General features: G+C 45.2%; 1 protein-coding gene and 1 pseudogene across 2 annotated transcripts in view; both read left to right on the top strand.

The window, feature by feature from the left end:
- Window positions 1-8,011, top strand: part of ankrd27 (ankyrin repeat domain 27 (VPS9 domain)) — a gene marked incomplete at both ends in the record, with an annotated part of 67,872 nt that extends 59,861 nt beyond the window's left edge. The window contains 3 exons of the mRNA XM_083663303.1: window positions 3,695-4,650; window positions 6,373-6,463; window positions 8,005-8,011. Coding sequence (XP_083519429.1) covers window positions 3,695-4,650; window positions 6,373-6,463; window positions 8,005-8,011 — 1,054 coding nt within the window. The remainder of the gene's footprint in view (window positions 1-3,694; window positions 4,651-6,372; window positions 6,464-8,004) is intronic.
- Window positions 8,012-8,627: 616 nt separating this feature from the next.
- LOC310800686 (fibroblast growth factor 4 pseudogene) lies at window positions 8,628-11,697 on the top strand (annotated as a pseudogene). The gene is made up of 3 exons: window positions 8,628-8,907; window positions 9,556-9,659; window positions 11,521-11,697. The product of its transcript is annotated as a fibroblast growth factor 4 pseudogene (transcript).
- The last annotated feature ends 1,597 nt before the right edge of the window (window positions 11,698-13,294 follow it).

Below are 13,294 nucleotides of genomic sequence, written 5' to 3'. Positions count from 1 at the left end.
GAGTCTGGGCAGAGACTAACAGCTAGCTAACAGCAAATGCCAAAAAAAACAAAAATTTTACTTTGTTGTATATTATATCAGAATGCCATGACTTTCCTTTTCGTTTGATACCACATAACATCAACAATGATCTGGCCCCATGTCCTGTCCCTCTCCAATGCCAAGTTACGGACACCAAATTATCTCAAAAAATGCACTTTCATTGTGACTTTAAAAACACACACAGTGGATCCTCTCCTGGTTTTAATGCACTTTTTTCCTTTTAGCCTTCACAAAAAAGGGATGCAAACAAACGGTTATTTCAGGTTCCTCAGAATGTGGTTTTAGATCTGAATTTATTGTTCTACTTGAATACTAGACCTTAGCTTGGATTCAGTGGATTGACAGGTTTATTTTGTTCAGTTGTCACGTCAGACTGATAGACTCTGGCTGTCCAGATTGATAAGAGTATTCGTTCATCTAAGATCTTCATGCAGTCAGTCAGCCGTATGGAAATATGAAGCAGCTGCAGTACAGTAATGATCTGATATGATGGTTTACTGTCAGATCTGTTCTCAGTCTTCAGCAGCGCACGCTCTTTTTTTAGTTAATTAACGCTACATAGATGTTAAACCGAATCAGAATCAGTCGAGTCTTACTTATTTTTGTACCACAGTATTTTATTTTCTGAGTTGGATGTTAAACACGCTGTTGATGTGCCTTAATTAACTCACACACAGATAACCAATAATAAACCCAGGATTAAAAATCATATTTTTTTCTGTGTTGTTCTTTCAGTGAAGAAGCCTGTATGACAGACTGCCGCTGACATGACTAACTCCACTCACAGTTTGAATGAGAGTGCATTGCTGCATGAAGAGAAGGCTTGAGACTCGAGTTGACTTGGGTTCTGGTGACTTGGGACTTGACTGACTTGTACTTTGATGACTTGAAAAGGTTTGTAAAGGCTTGACTTGAGGTCTTGTGTTTGTGTAGTAGAGCAGGTAGGCTACTCAAACAAGGCGAGCCTACAACGGAGCTATTTACACACGGGCGCAAATAGCATCTGCCTCATTTTGATGCAATAACAGGCCATGTGTACAAGTGTAAATGTTGCCTCCTAAGGTAAAGCATCAGCTCACTTCAGGCACTGATCTCACACTGAGACAAGGTGTAAAGGTTCAAAAGCTTTTATTTTCTAGTGCACGATCAAGTTAAAATGATCACCGCCTCGTGGCTTCAGCCATGCAGGGCCTTCTTCAGGGCGCGTAGGAAAGATCAGGAGTGAACCACAGTGATTTCCTATAAACAATTAGCCAATTAGTGGCCAGGTGAGAGCAGTGAAACAAGGTTACATTAGCATATTCTCAATAAGTCACCCCTGGTCCGTCCCAGGTCCTTTCTGTGTGGAGTCTGCATGTTCTCCCCGTGTCCGTATGGGTTTTCTCCGGGTGCTCCGGTTTCCTCCCACCATCAAAGAAAGACATGTATGTTAGGGTTAATACTCCTGTCAGTGCCTCTGACCAAGGCAATGGCAAAATAACTGGAGTTGGTCCCTGGGCGCTGCACAGTGGCTGCCCACTGCTCATAGTTCTAGGAAGGTTCCTAGTAGAGGATGGGTCAAATGCAGAGGATGAATTTCCCCAAGGGGATAAATAAAGGATAACTTAACTAACTTGTCTCTTTAAGCCTGATGGTTATATTATTTAATATCTCTCTTCATGTGACTTATTGAGAATAAGCTAATGTAATCTTGTTTCACTGCTCTCACCTGGCCACTAATTGGCTAATTGTTTATATAGGAAATCACTGTGCGTCACTCCTGATCTTTCCTACGCGCCCTGAAGAAGGCCCTGCGTGGCTGAAACCGGTCGGCGGTGATCATTTTAACTTTATTATGCCCTAGAAAACAAAGGCATTTCAACCTTTACACCTTGTCTCAGCGTGAGATCAGTGCCTGAAGTAAGCTGATGCTTTAGCCTTGGATATAAATTTGTACTTCAGGAGCACCTCACATTCCTGGAGCCGACCAGTGAGCACTCGGTAATCGTCTTTTGTTTGTAAATGTTGCCTCTGGGATAAATAATCCCTGTATAATCAGCAATGTGGTCAAATGTGTTCTGGCCGATACATAAACAACAGTGACAGCATGTTCACGGGGTCCACAGCATCCTGACCATACGTAAGTGCTCCAAAAATAAATGACACGCAGAGACGGAGGAATCCCCAGGGATGCTCACTACCTCCTGTCATTATATGTGCTCTGTAGGCGGTCAAACAACACCCCCGTGTTCTTCCAGGAGACTTTAAATATTGGTAAAAAAAAAACTGGGGCGTCTAGTGGCCTTTCCCAGTCCAGGGGGGCTTGTGGGGTGTGGGTGGTTTTGGGAAATCCCAGGGATTTCTCTCTCTCTCTCTCTGCGTTACTCTGACGTATGTAGTCTGGACGGGGTGTCTGACGTGGGAGGACCACATGCTGACGTGCAGTGTTGGGAGTAACTAGTTACTGTAACTTAACTACCTTTTTCAGTAACTAGTAATCTAACTAATTACTTTTTCAAATTCAGTAACTCAGTTACAGTTACTAAAATAGTAACTGGGCTAGTTACTAGTTACTTTAGGACATGAAAATAACGGACAACTTCAGAGGATTACCCAGTTTCTGATCCTCAGACCTAGTCCGGGGAGAGAGCTGCAGCCAGAGCCCCAGAGGCTAAGGACCTTGATAGGCTATAAGCCTCCCCAATAAGTGAATGTTCAATGCCACACTGTGGCACAGCAACACTAACATAATGTGTGCATTAATAACAATCGAAGCGGACTTTTAAAAGTAACGCAAAAGTTATTTTCCCTAGTAACTAATTACTTTGAAGTAACTGGTAACTTTAAAGTAATTAAATTACCTTTTGAGAGAAGTAACTAGTAACTGTAACTAATTACCAATTTTCAGTAACTTTCCCAACACTGCTGACGTATGTAGTCTGGACGGGGTGTCTGACGTGGGAGGACCACATGCTGACACTCTTGTTGCTTATGGGTCAATCACAATATAGGCCAGGGCACATTAGAGCGTATTGTTGAAACGGACTGGGAGTGTTTATTTATGCCAGAGGGGAAACTTGACATTTACATAAGAAAGGCATTCATAGATATGGCTATATTTGGGGTATGAGGTCTATGTAGCCACATGAAATCAGATCTGACGTGCCTTTAACACACCAGTATTGCAACAGACTAAAAGACGCAGGCAAAGCAAAAATAATAAGAAGAAAGAGCTACATAAGTGACACAACTAGGAACAGCACAGATCCTTTCAATCAATTCAACGTTCAATTCAATGCATAGAATGCTCAGCTAACAGGTTTCACTGACATTTTCCTCAGATGGAGTACAGTTCTGCTGGTCAGCACATCACCAAATGACAGACGGAACCTGATTTGTACATTGGGTGCAGCGTTGGACATCAATTTCTATCCATTGACCATTTATTCTACAGAAATATATGCTACTAAATTTTGACGGTTTTGTTGACTTTTCATTTATAAAACTTATTTTTAAATGTGTAAACAACCTTGCCCCAGAAATACTCTGTTGATAAACAGACAATATAGTGGGATCAGAACTAGAGGTGCAACAAGTGGAAACTGTAGAGCCGCAAAACGCAGAACAACATTTGATCAATCAGGTGTTGATGTGTTGCACCCACTATCTGCAGAACATCCAGACATCCATCATCTGGCCTCAGGTCCCACTATCTGCTACACATCCAGACCTCCATCATCTGGCCTCAGGTCCCACTATCTGCAACACATCCAGTCAGACCTCCATCATCTGGCCTCAGGTCCAACTATCTGCAACACATCCAGTCAGACCTCCATCATCTGGCCTCAGGTCCAACTATCTGCAACACATCTAGACCTCCATCATCTGGCCTCAGATCCAACTATCTGCAACACATCCAGACCTCCATCATCTGGCCTCAGGTCCCACTCTCTGCAACACATCTAGACCTCCATCATCTGGCCTCAGGTCCAACTATCTGCAACACATCCAGACCTCCATCATCTGGCCTCAGGTCCAACTATCTGCAACACATCCAGACCTCCATCATCTGGCCTCAGGTCCCACTCTCTGCAACACATCTAGACCTCCATCATCTTGCCTCAACACATCCAGACCTCCATCATCTGGCCTCAGGTCCCACTCTCTGCAACACATCTAGACCTCCATCATCTTGCCTCAACACATCCAGACCTCCATCATCTGGCCTCAGGTCCCACTCTCTGCAACACATCCAGACCTCCATCATCTGGCCTCAGGTCCAACTATCTGCAACACATCCAGACCTCCATCATCTGGCCTCAGGTCCCACTCTCTGCAAAACATCCAGACCTCCATCATCTGGCCTCAGGTCCCACTCTCTGCAACACATCCAGACCTCCATCATCTTGCCTCAACACATCCAGACCTCCATCATCTGGCCTCAGGTCCCACTCTCTGCAACACATCCAGACCTCCATCATCTGGCCTCAGGTCCAACTATCTGCAACACATCCAGACCTCCATCATCTGGCCTCGGGTCCCACTCTCTGCAAAACATCCAGACCTCCATCATCTGGCCTCAGGTCCCACTCTCTGCAAAACATCCAGACCTCCATCATCTGGCCTCAGGTCCAACTATCTGCAACACATCCAGACCTCCATCATCTGGCCTCAGGTCCCACTATCTGCAACACATCCAGACCTCAATCATCTGGCCTCAGGTCCAACTATCTGCAACACATCCAGACCATCATCTGGCCTCATTCTTCCTCTGTGGACATTGGGTCACAGCATCCACAGGAACACCACCAGTCACCACAGTTTTCGGCCTTGCAGCAGCGTGTCTGTCCCTGGGCTGCTGCTCCTCTCTCTCTCTCCTTGTCTGCTCTTCAATTTCGATGAGCTCTTCATCTTCACTCTGCAGCTCAAATAAATAAGGGTGGCCATCGTCATCATCTATATCCATGAAGTCAGAAAACTATTCAGCCTTTTTTCACAAAATCTTACAGGCGACTACTAGCTACCCCTGTCTTCAGTTGTGGTAAACAACAGAGTCACAGGAATAGCAATAGTCCCGCTGCGCGCTGGACACTTCCTGATAAAGGCAGGCAACTCTCGCGAGACTTGAAACTGTTTGTCCCACATTTGATTGGCTGGGATCTGGTCACCCTAGAGAGCGACGACAGGTACTTTGAAGTTTTGAAAAGCAGCGTAGTTCCATTGAGTCAGACTACTTTTCATGTCCTACATGCCCATCCCCACTCACTGAGCTGCTGCACCATGGGAGCTGTGTGACTCATACACTGGCATCGTCATAACCACAGCCACTGGCAAACCTATTACTCACCCATCACAAGCAGCAAAGATAGTGTGTGTGTGTGTGTGTGTGTGTGTGTGTGTGTGTGTGTGTGTGTGTGTGTGTGTGTGTGTGTGTGTGTGTGTGTGTGTGTGTAAAACTGTAGGTTGGAGGGGACCATTATACCTCTGTGTGGAAAAGAGAGTTCCAGAAGAGGAAGAGGATGGAGGGTTAAGCCTACATAGGGAGTATGTTCTTCAACTGAATATTGTATTGTATTACTGTAGGGGAGATCCGGCCGGGCACACAGGAGGAGGTCTCTGGACCCCTCACAGATAAGTTCCAAGAACCAATTTGTTGTGGAGATCCAGCTGGGCTCACTGGGCCCGTCTGCTATTGTAGAGATAAGCTTGGTTCATCACAATAATAATTATAATAATAATAATAATAATAATAATTGATTGGATTTATATAGTGCCTTTCAAGACACTCAAAGTGCTTCACATATCAGGGGAGGGAGGGAACTCAACTCATCCACCACCGATGTCGTTTTGTTGTCGAAAAGGCAGGGTAAACACAGGTGCAAGCAAAAGACTAATGCGGGTTTCCAACGTTGGAAGTTGGACGTCCACTCCAAACTATAGGCAGACAGACAAAACCTAAACGCACCAAGCATACGTCACTCGTACGTAAACACACTCACTCTGTCACCGTTTCTTCTTTACGTCTTAGGTGATCTCTGCTGACGAGGTTTGATATCAACACGGCAATGTTGGTAAATGGTCGGCCCACGTCACCACAGCTATCAGCTTTCCCTCCTGGTGGGCTCATTGGACCTTCTCTCTCTCTCTCTCTCTCTCTATCTCTCTCTCTCTGCATTCTCCGTTGGAGTCTCAGTGTGTTGTGTTGGTGCAGGAGCCCTGCAATGCTCTGACGCACCACACGTCACATAATATCAACCATTTACTGCTGTGTGTGTGTGTGTGTGTGTGTGTGTGTCTGTGTGTGTGCGTGCTGACCATGGATTGTTGTTTGCAATGTGTCTCTATGCTTAGACACAGAGAGACTGAAGCATGGTGCTGGCATGTTCCAGCGACTGACCTCCAGCGGAAAAGGGCGTGGCAGCAGGCGTAGGCTGAGCAGCAGGTAAGTCACCCACAGCCTGAGGATGGCTGAGGAAGACCCCTGTGGGCAACACAAGGTGGCCGAGTGGGCCGGCGTTGCTGGAGGCGCTGCACCTCCTCAAGCGGCCTACAGCTGAAGACGAGTGCCAGCTCAGGGTTAGGGCAGTGGGAAATGAACATAACAGTCACTTCACGAGAGGGGTTGTCTAGAACAGTGGTTCTCAACTGGTGGGTCGGGACCCAAAAGTGGGTCGCGGCGCCATTTGGAGTGGGTCGCGGATGTGTGTATGAAAAAGACGTCTTCTTTGAGAACGCCGGTGTCCTAAGATTGCTGTCTTTCATAGGCCTCACTTTCAAAGCCCGAGTGAAGATCCTGGTATCCTCTGAAACTAGAAGGCCTAAGTCATCCATTGGTACCAAACATGTCCTGCTACTGTAGCTCCGAGCGTCACCGGTTTCAACTTGTTGAAGAAGCAGATAGGCATTGAGGAATCTGAAATTTGGTTCGCCACTTAATGACTAGGAAAAGTGTGGGTCGTGAGCCTAGACCAGTTGAGGACCACTGGTCTAGAACCTTGCCCTGTCTCTTTAATCCATCCTCGGCGCTGTCAATAGCTTTGTTGAGCCGGATCCAATAATCAACAACCGCATTCTCATTGGGAAGGGGGCGGGGCTTTGTGTCAGAAAAGTCCACTAGGGGCATGAAAGAGGTCACTGTGTCACTGAGGACCCAAACTGAGATGAACAGTGGGGTTGATCCTGACAACATCACGTGTCCTCCCCTGTAACCTGCCCAGCACATCAGCAGCTTGGTCACCTAGAGCTCTAGGTAGTAAGAGGGGCGTCGCTCTAGGTCCTAGAGCCACACCCCTCCAGAGCCGTATAATAGAAGAGTTCCGACATCTCCATTCACTCCAATGGACCAGTTTTTTTCCAGGAAGTAGAAAGTGGAACTCTTGAGTAAAAAAAGCAGCACTGTCGAGTTGCAGCAAAATAGACAGTTTGTGTTGTACTTTGAAAGGGTTTTTCATCCCTTGAATCAAATTGTACATTATCAGCTTTATTTTATCATGCAAATGTAGTGCGAGACCCATTCCTGGCTGTTCATTGGCTAATGAGTCTCGCATTTTGGTCCTCCGCTGACGCCACTCTCTTACTAGAGGACACTACACCCCTCTTACTCAGGTACGGCCTAACAGACCCCTCCCACTCGTGGATAGACACCTTGTCCGCCCCCTCCCCCCTGAACGATTGTGGCTCGCTAATGTCAGCCTTAACTACCAAGTTAAGCCTGGAAAGGTCGCTGCCGAGTGACCCATGTTCGCACTGGTGGTCGGCTCTGACTGGCCCCCCAAAACTCTAGACTCAAGACAGGATACGATATTCTCCCCAATGCTAACCGCTATCTGCTTCACCAAGTCAGTGAGCACATTAGCGTTCTGATCATGCGGACCCAAAACAGAACCATTCACCATGGACTTCAGTACAGTACAACTGTAAACATATTTATGTTTACTTGCATGTGTTTGTGTGTATTTCTGTGTGTTTCCGTGCCTCCCACAGTGTGTGAATCACAGAGAGAAGACAGTAGGACGTGGTGTGTGATGTCACATGTCACACAGAGAGACAGACAGCAGGCGGTGTGTGATGTCACACAGAGACGGTCAGCAGGCGGTGTGTGTGATGTCACACAGAGAGACAGACAGCAGGTGGTGTGGCATGTCATATGGAGGATATATAAGTGTGCTGTCTGTCTGCTGAAGAGCACCCTGAGGAGCAAGCAATGTGGGGAAGCTGGAGACGGATCGCATCCCCCTGTACAATCTCTGGACAAGACTCACCTGGTCGAATGAAAACTAGCCACACGTCAAGAACATGATCATTTCTCCTGCAGCATCTTTGGACCGTAGACGGGATGATCACGAGCAGAGATCCAGAGTGATTTGACCACACTTCCTTCCAAGGATCTCAACTCCAGCTTCTACTTTGTTTCTTCAGATCTCAGCTTTAGAGAGTGCAGTTGCAGGATCTAATTGAAATCAAGGCGTCTCTCCGAGAGAGGCTGCAGCCGAGCAGTGTTCCTTCAACGTTTGGACATAACAGGTCTAACCTTTGCTCGGGAATAATACACACGTACATTATCTGTATACAGTACGTATCTCAGGCAGAGGACTGATGAGCAGGGGATGTCGTCTCCACCATCGCTGCTACCTGTGCTGGTGTACGGGATCCTCCTGTATGGCTCCTCCTCCCGTGGGGCTCCTCTCCTCCCGGTCCTCGTCGGCGCTCACAGAGACAGTGTGGCCCTGACAGTCAACAGCAGCTCCTGGGACAACAGCGAGGACACCGACTACCTGCAGGGCATTAAGAGACTCAGGAGGCTCTACTGTAACGTGGGCATTGGCTTTCACATCCAAGTCTCACCAGATGGGAAGATCACAGGCGTGCATCATGAAAGCAGATACAGTAAGCTACTCTTTGATTCCTTTGTCTGTTTCGATTGGGAGAGACAAAGACAAAGCGTGGGGCTATAGAGACACTGCATGAAATAGGCCACGCCCATCACGGCGGAAAAGCTCCGTTCACACACCAGCGTCATTTTCCTTGAATTAAACATAGCTAAAAGCTGTTGTGTGGTGGGGCTGCGCAGACAACAAATGTAAAAGTTCATGTACAGTTGGTATATATATATATATATACTGTATGTGTGTGTGTGTAGGGGCGTGCACACTGCACAGATCAATAATAATACATACGTTTTATATAGCGCTTTTCCGGGGAACTCAAAGACAAATGCAAATTTGATCTTTAATATGTCCTTCACAGAAAGTGAGCCTAGAGTATCAGGTTGAAAAAATAATTAATTGCATAGTTTTATTTTATTTTAGTAAACATTGAAAAGGGGTCCCACAGACCCGAACACCACCCAAGGGTTTTAGCCATAACTAATCAACTGCGTGTCCCATCTTTACAAAACTGTCTATCTACTGCACCTTGTCTGCCATTCATAATGTTTTGTCTGTCTATCACGCCATGTTTTGTTGTTCCAGAGTAAGGAGCGAGAGCAGTCTTTCACTATTGGTTGGTAACTAACTGTCCCACTTCTTATCCCAGGTCTTCTAGAAATGTCCCCGGTGGAGCGAGGAGTGCTGACTCTGTTTGGTGTGAGGAGTCGTCTCTTTGTCGCCATGAGCAACAAGGGGAAACTCTACGGCTCGGTGAGAACTCATCAGGACAACCCATATTCACATGCATACATACAAAAATAAATAAATACAAAAACAAATCAATAAATCAAATAACTTAACAGGAGGGGTCATCCATATCTCCTCAATTACAGCACTGGCAAACAATCATACATTTACATAACTGAGTACAGCAGGACAATCCAGATCTAATCCCCTCCCAATTCCATGTTTACTTTATCCAAACATTTTAATGACAGTACCGCACGGTCCATGTTGCTTGTAGTCATCAATAGTCATCCAAGCATTTATAAATGTATTCAGCTTAAGCCTTTGTTTAGCTGCTTGCAAACCAAGTGAAATTAATTAACACGTTCACTGCCAACGACGTATTACTCCGTCAAAAAAAATCCAACGGTTGACTGCCACTGACGTATTACTCCGTCAAAAAAATGAATTATTTTTTTTTGACCGTGGGATGTGCATCTAACCCTTTTACATCTCTTATATAATTATTGGAGCCACCGAACGTTTACAACCCATTCCACCGACCCACTAAGTGGCGACAGTGCTCTCCTGACTAGAGGAAGGCAAGCAAAAAGCAGCCATTCTCATGAAAATGGATGGGGGAAAACGCTTTCGTTTTCGCGCTGATTGCTGGCGATGCGGGATTGCAAATTTGCATAATAGATTACAGGTGGAACACACTTTGAAACACGCAGCATAAATATGACCAGAATCGCAAAAGCTTTATCAAAGCTCTCAACCAAAACTCCAAGAAGCGAGCAAGTCCATCCAGACTTCCTCAAACAGCGGCCGCGCAGACAGGCAGCAGCAGCAGCAAAGCAGTGAGACTGGTGACAAGCTTGTGACGGCCGCTGCAGCCAAGAAGAACGCCCACGGAGGGAGGAGTTGGAAGCAGAGGGGGGTTTCCTGCTGTTATGGAGGAAATTACTGTTCAAAACTATTGTTTAGATGTCTGACGTCTTACTGATGCCAAAAATGAATGGTTAAAGTGACTGTTCTATCGAATTTCACAAAAAGCCGTTTATCTCTGAATAATTTTTCTGACGCTGAAACCATGCTGTATTCAACTGCTAATGCTTACATAACTACTAACTCTACAAACTAACTATTTTAGACAGAGAAAGCACACATTCTATTAGTTCTTTTGAGATATTGTGTGTTCACAAAATCTTAGCAGAAAAGAATCCTCGGGTCTTGAAAGATGAGCCAGAATCCTCAAAAAACCCCTCTGGCAGAAGCTAACTACAGTAAAAAAAAAACGTCTGGCAGTGAATGTGTTAAAACAATACTTTTGAGTGTATAGTCTGGTATGGTTTTTATTTGATTTCTTGATGTCTTTTCCAATTTGACATTGTGATTTCAAGGCCACCATATTTCCGGCATCTTCTATGACCGATACGAGCCAATATACAGTACAACAGCACTCCTTGTGTGATATTGCTTAGATCAGAGGTGCCCAAATTCTTTCCTATGAAGGGTCAACAATGTATCTGCATGGAGGGCCGTGGGCCAAAAATAAATGTTGACCTTATGTGAAATTACATTACGTAAAAAATGTATTATATTTGATAGACAATTTACATTCTACATTTTAAATTTAGATTCAGAGGGGCCGTGGAGGTGTCCGGTTTGTAGCACGATGTCCACTTGTAGCATAAGAGGATAGACCAATCAGTAGCCTATGCTTATGGAGAGGGGAGCGGGGGAGAAGGGGCCGAACTGTGCAAACCTGCACCGCTTCAACACCTGGCTGTGATTTGATATAGACACATTTTTTGTGAAAAATAATCTCTTCTCATCATTCTCTTGTCCGTTCATTCTTCCATCCCTGTCCGGGTCTCCCTCTCCTGCTCCCCCCTCTCCTCAGGGCCGTTACAGTGAGGAGTGCAAGTTCAAGGAGCAACTCCTGGCCAACCATTATAATGCGTATGAGTCGGCTGCCCATCCTGGCATGTACATTGGCCTCGGCAAGACTGGAAAGAGCAAGAGAGGCAACAGAGTCACGCCCACTATGACCGTCACACACTTCCTGCCCAGGATATGATTGATAAGATCAAACATTCCCCACTAGACACAGTGCAGGTCATTAGAAAGTATGAAAAAGCATTTTTCAATGTTTTGCGGAAATGAAGGCCTTAAAGGAACACTCTGCCCATTTTCAACCAGCTTTGTATCATTAGAACATCAGTAGTATATGGGAAAACTGTAAACGGTTTTGAAGTCTGTCATTTAATTTGACAGTTATTGAGTGTTAAAGTGTGGACCAGTGACATCACTGGTCCACACTAACTCAAATTAATAACTCGTTAACTCAAATCAACTCAATAACTGTCAAACTAGATGAATGATGAATACTTTGACAGTTAATGAGAGTTGATTTGAGTTAATGAGTTATTCATTTGAGTTAGTGTGGACCAGTGATGTCACTGGTCCACACTTTAACACTCAATAACTGTCAAATGAAATGACAGACTTCAAAACCGTTTACAGTTTTCCGATATCCTACTGATGTTCTAATGATACAAAGCTGGTTGAAAATGGGCGGAGTGTTCCTTTAAAGCCCCCCCTCCAGCCAGTGTTTCCACCTGCTTAATGGTTGCTGTTCTTTCTCAAAGTTCTATGAGCGCCTGCTGTCGTCCACATCATCTGATTCTGTGCTACACACCACGGCCAAGCAGAGATGCCCGGGAATATACACAGCGCACGTTACACCAGAAACAGTATTCCTCCTCCGTACCTTTGCTGAGGCAGGGTTTGAAGTGGGCGGTGCTTATCGCTCCGAAATGACTACCGTCCAATGACTACTTGGGGATATCCCATCATAAAGTAGCTTGCAGTTGTCCGTTCTTACAAAACCTTCATGCCCCCGCAGCCCGCTCAGTCTGCCTCTATCGAGTGGAGCGCGAGGGGGCCGCTGCGTCTCGTCGGACTCTGAGTCGGTCACTCTATTTGTATTTTGATACATTTTGTAATTTGTATCAGAATAATTGTTGATGTATTTTCGTCCATCTCATGACACATTAATGACAACAGTCATGAACATTCATAAAGCCTCCTTAATGTTCATGACGGGTGCTTATGACAGTGTCATGACAGCATTATGAACACCCCTGCAAAGAAAGGCTGTAATATACAGGGCTATAGTATTATGGAACTGCCTTCCAGGTGATGTCCGTTCCATCAAACCAAAGGCATAAAGGAAACGTAGATTTGACCTACTTTCACATAAACTTCACTGATTTGATCATATCTCTTGTTTGTATTTTCTGCTCCACTGTAGTAGTAGTAGTTTATTTGACACAATGTAAAATCCACATAAAAAAAGCTTCAAATGAAGACAGTTTACATACATGCCGAGGATTAAGTCCACAATAAGATTAAGTCCACAATAAAGCCACACGCTTATTTCCATTGTGATCCTCCTCTAACGGTATGGTACCCGTAATTACACTATAAGTACAGATCTTGTTACCCTGTAGTTACACTATAAGTACAGATCTTGTTACCCTGTAGTTACACTATAAGTACAGTCTTGTTACCCTGTAGTTACACTATAACTAGTCTTGTTACCCTGTAGTTACACTATAACTACAGTCTTGTCACCCTGTAGTTACACTATAACTACAGTCTTGTTACCCCTT

The sequence above is a fragment of the Poromitra crassiceps genome, assembly GCF_964638095.1.
Source record: "Poromitra crassiceps genome assembly, chromosome: 30".
Classification (NCBI taxonomy): domain Eukaryota; kingdom Metazoa; phylum Chordata; class Actinopteri; order Beryciformes; family Melamphaidae; genus Poromitra; species Poromitra crassiceps.
Note: the sequence above shows the minus strand (reverse complement) of the source record. Positions and strands in the feature narration are given on the sequence as shown.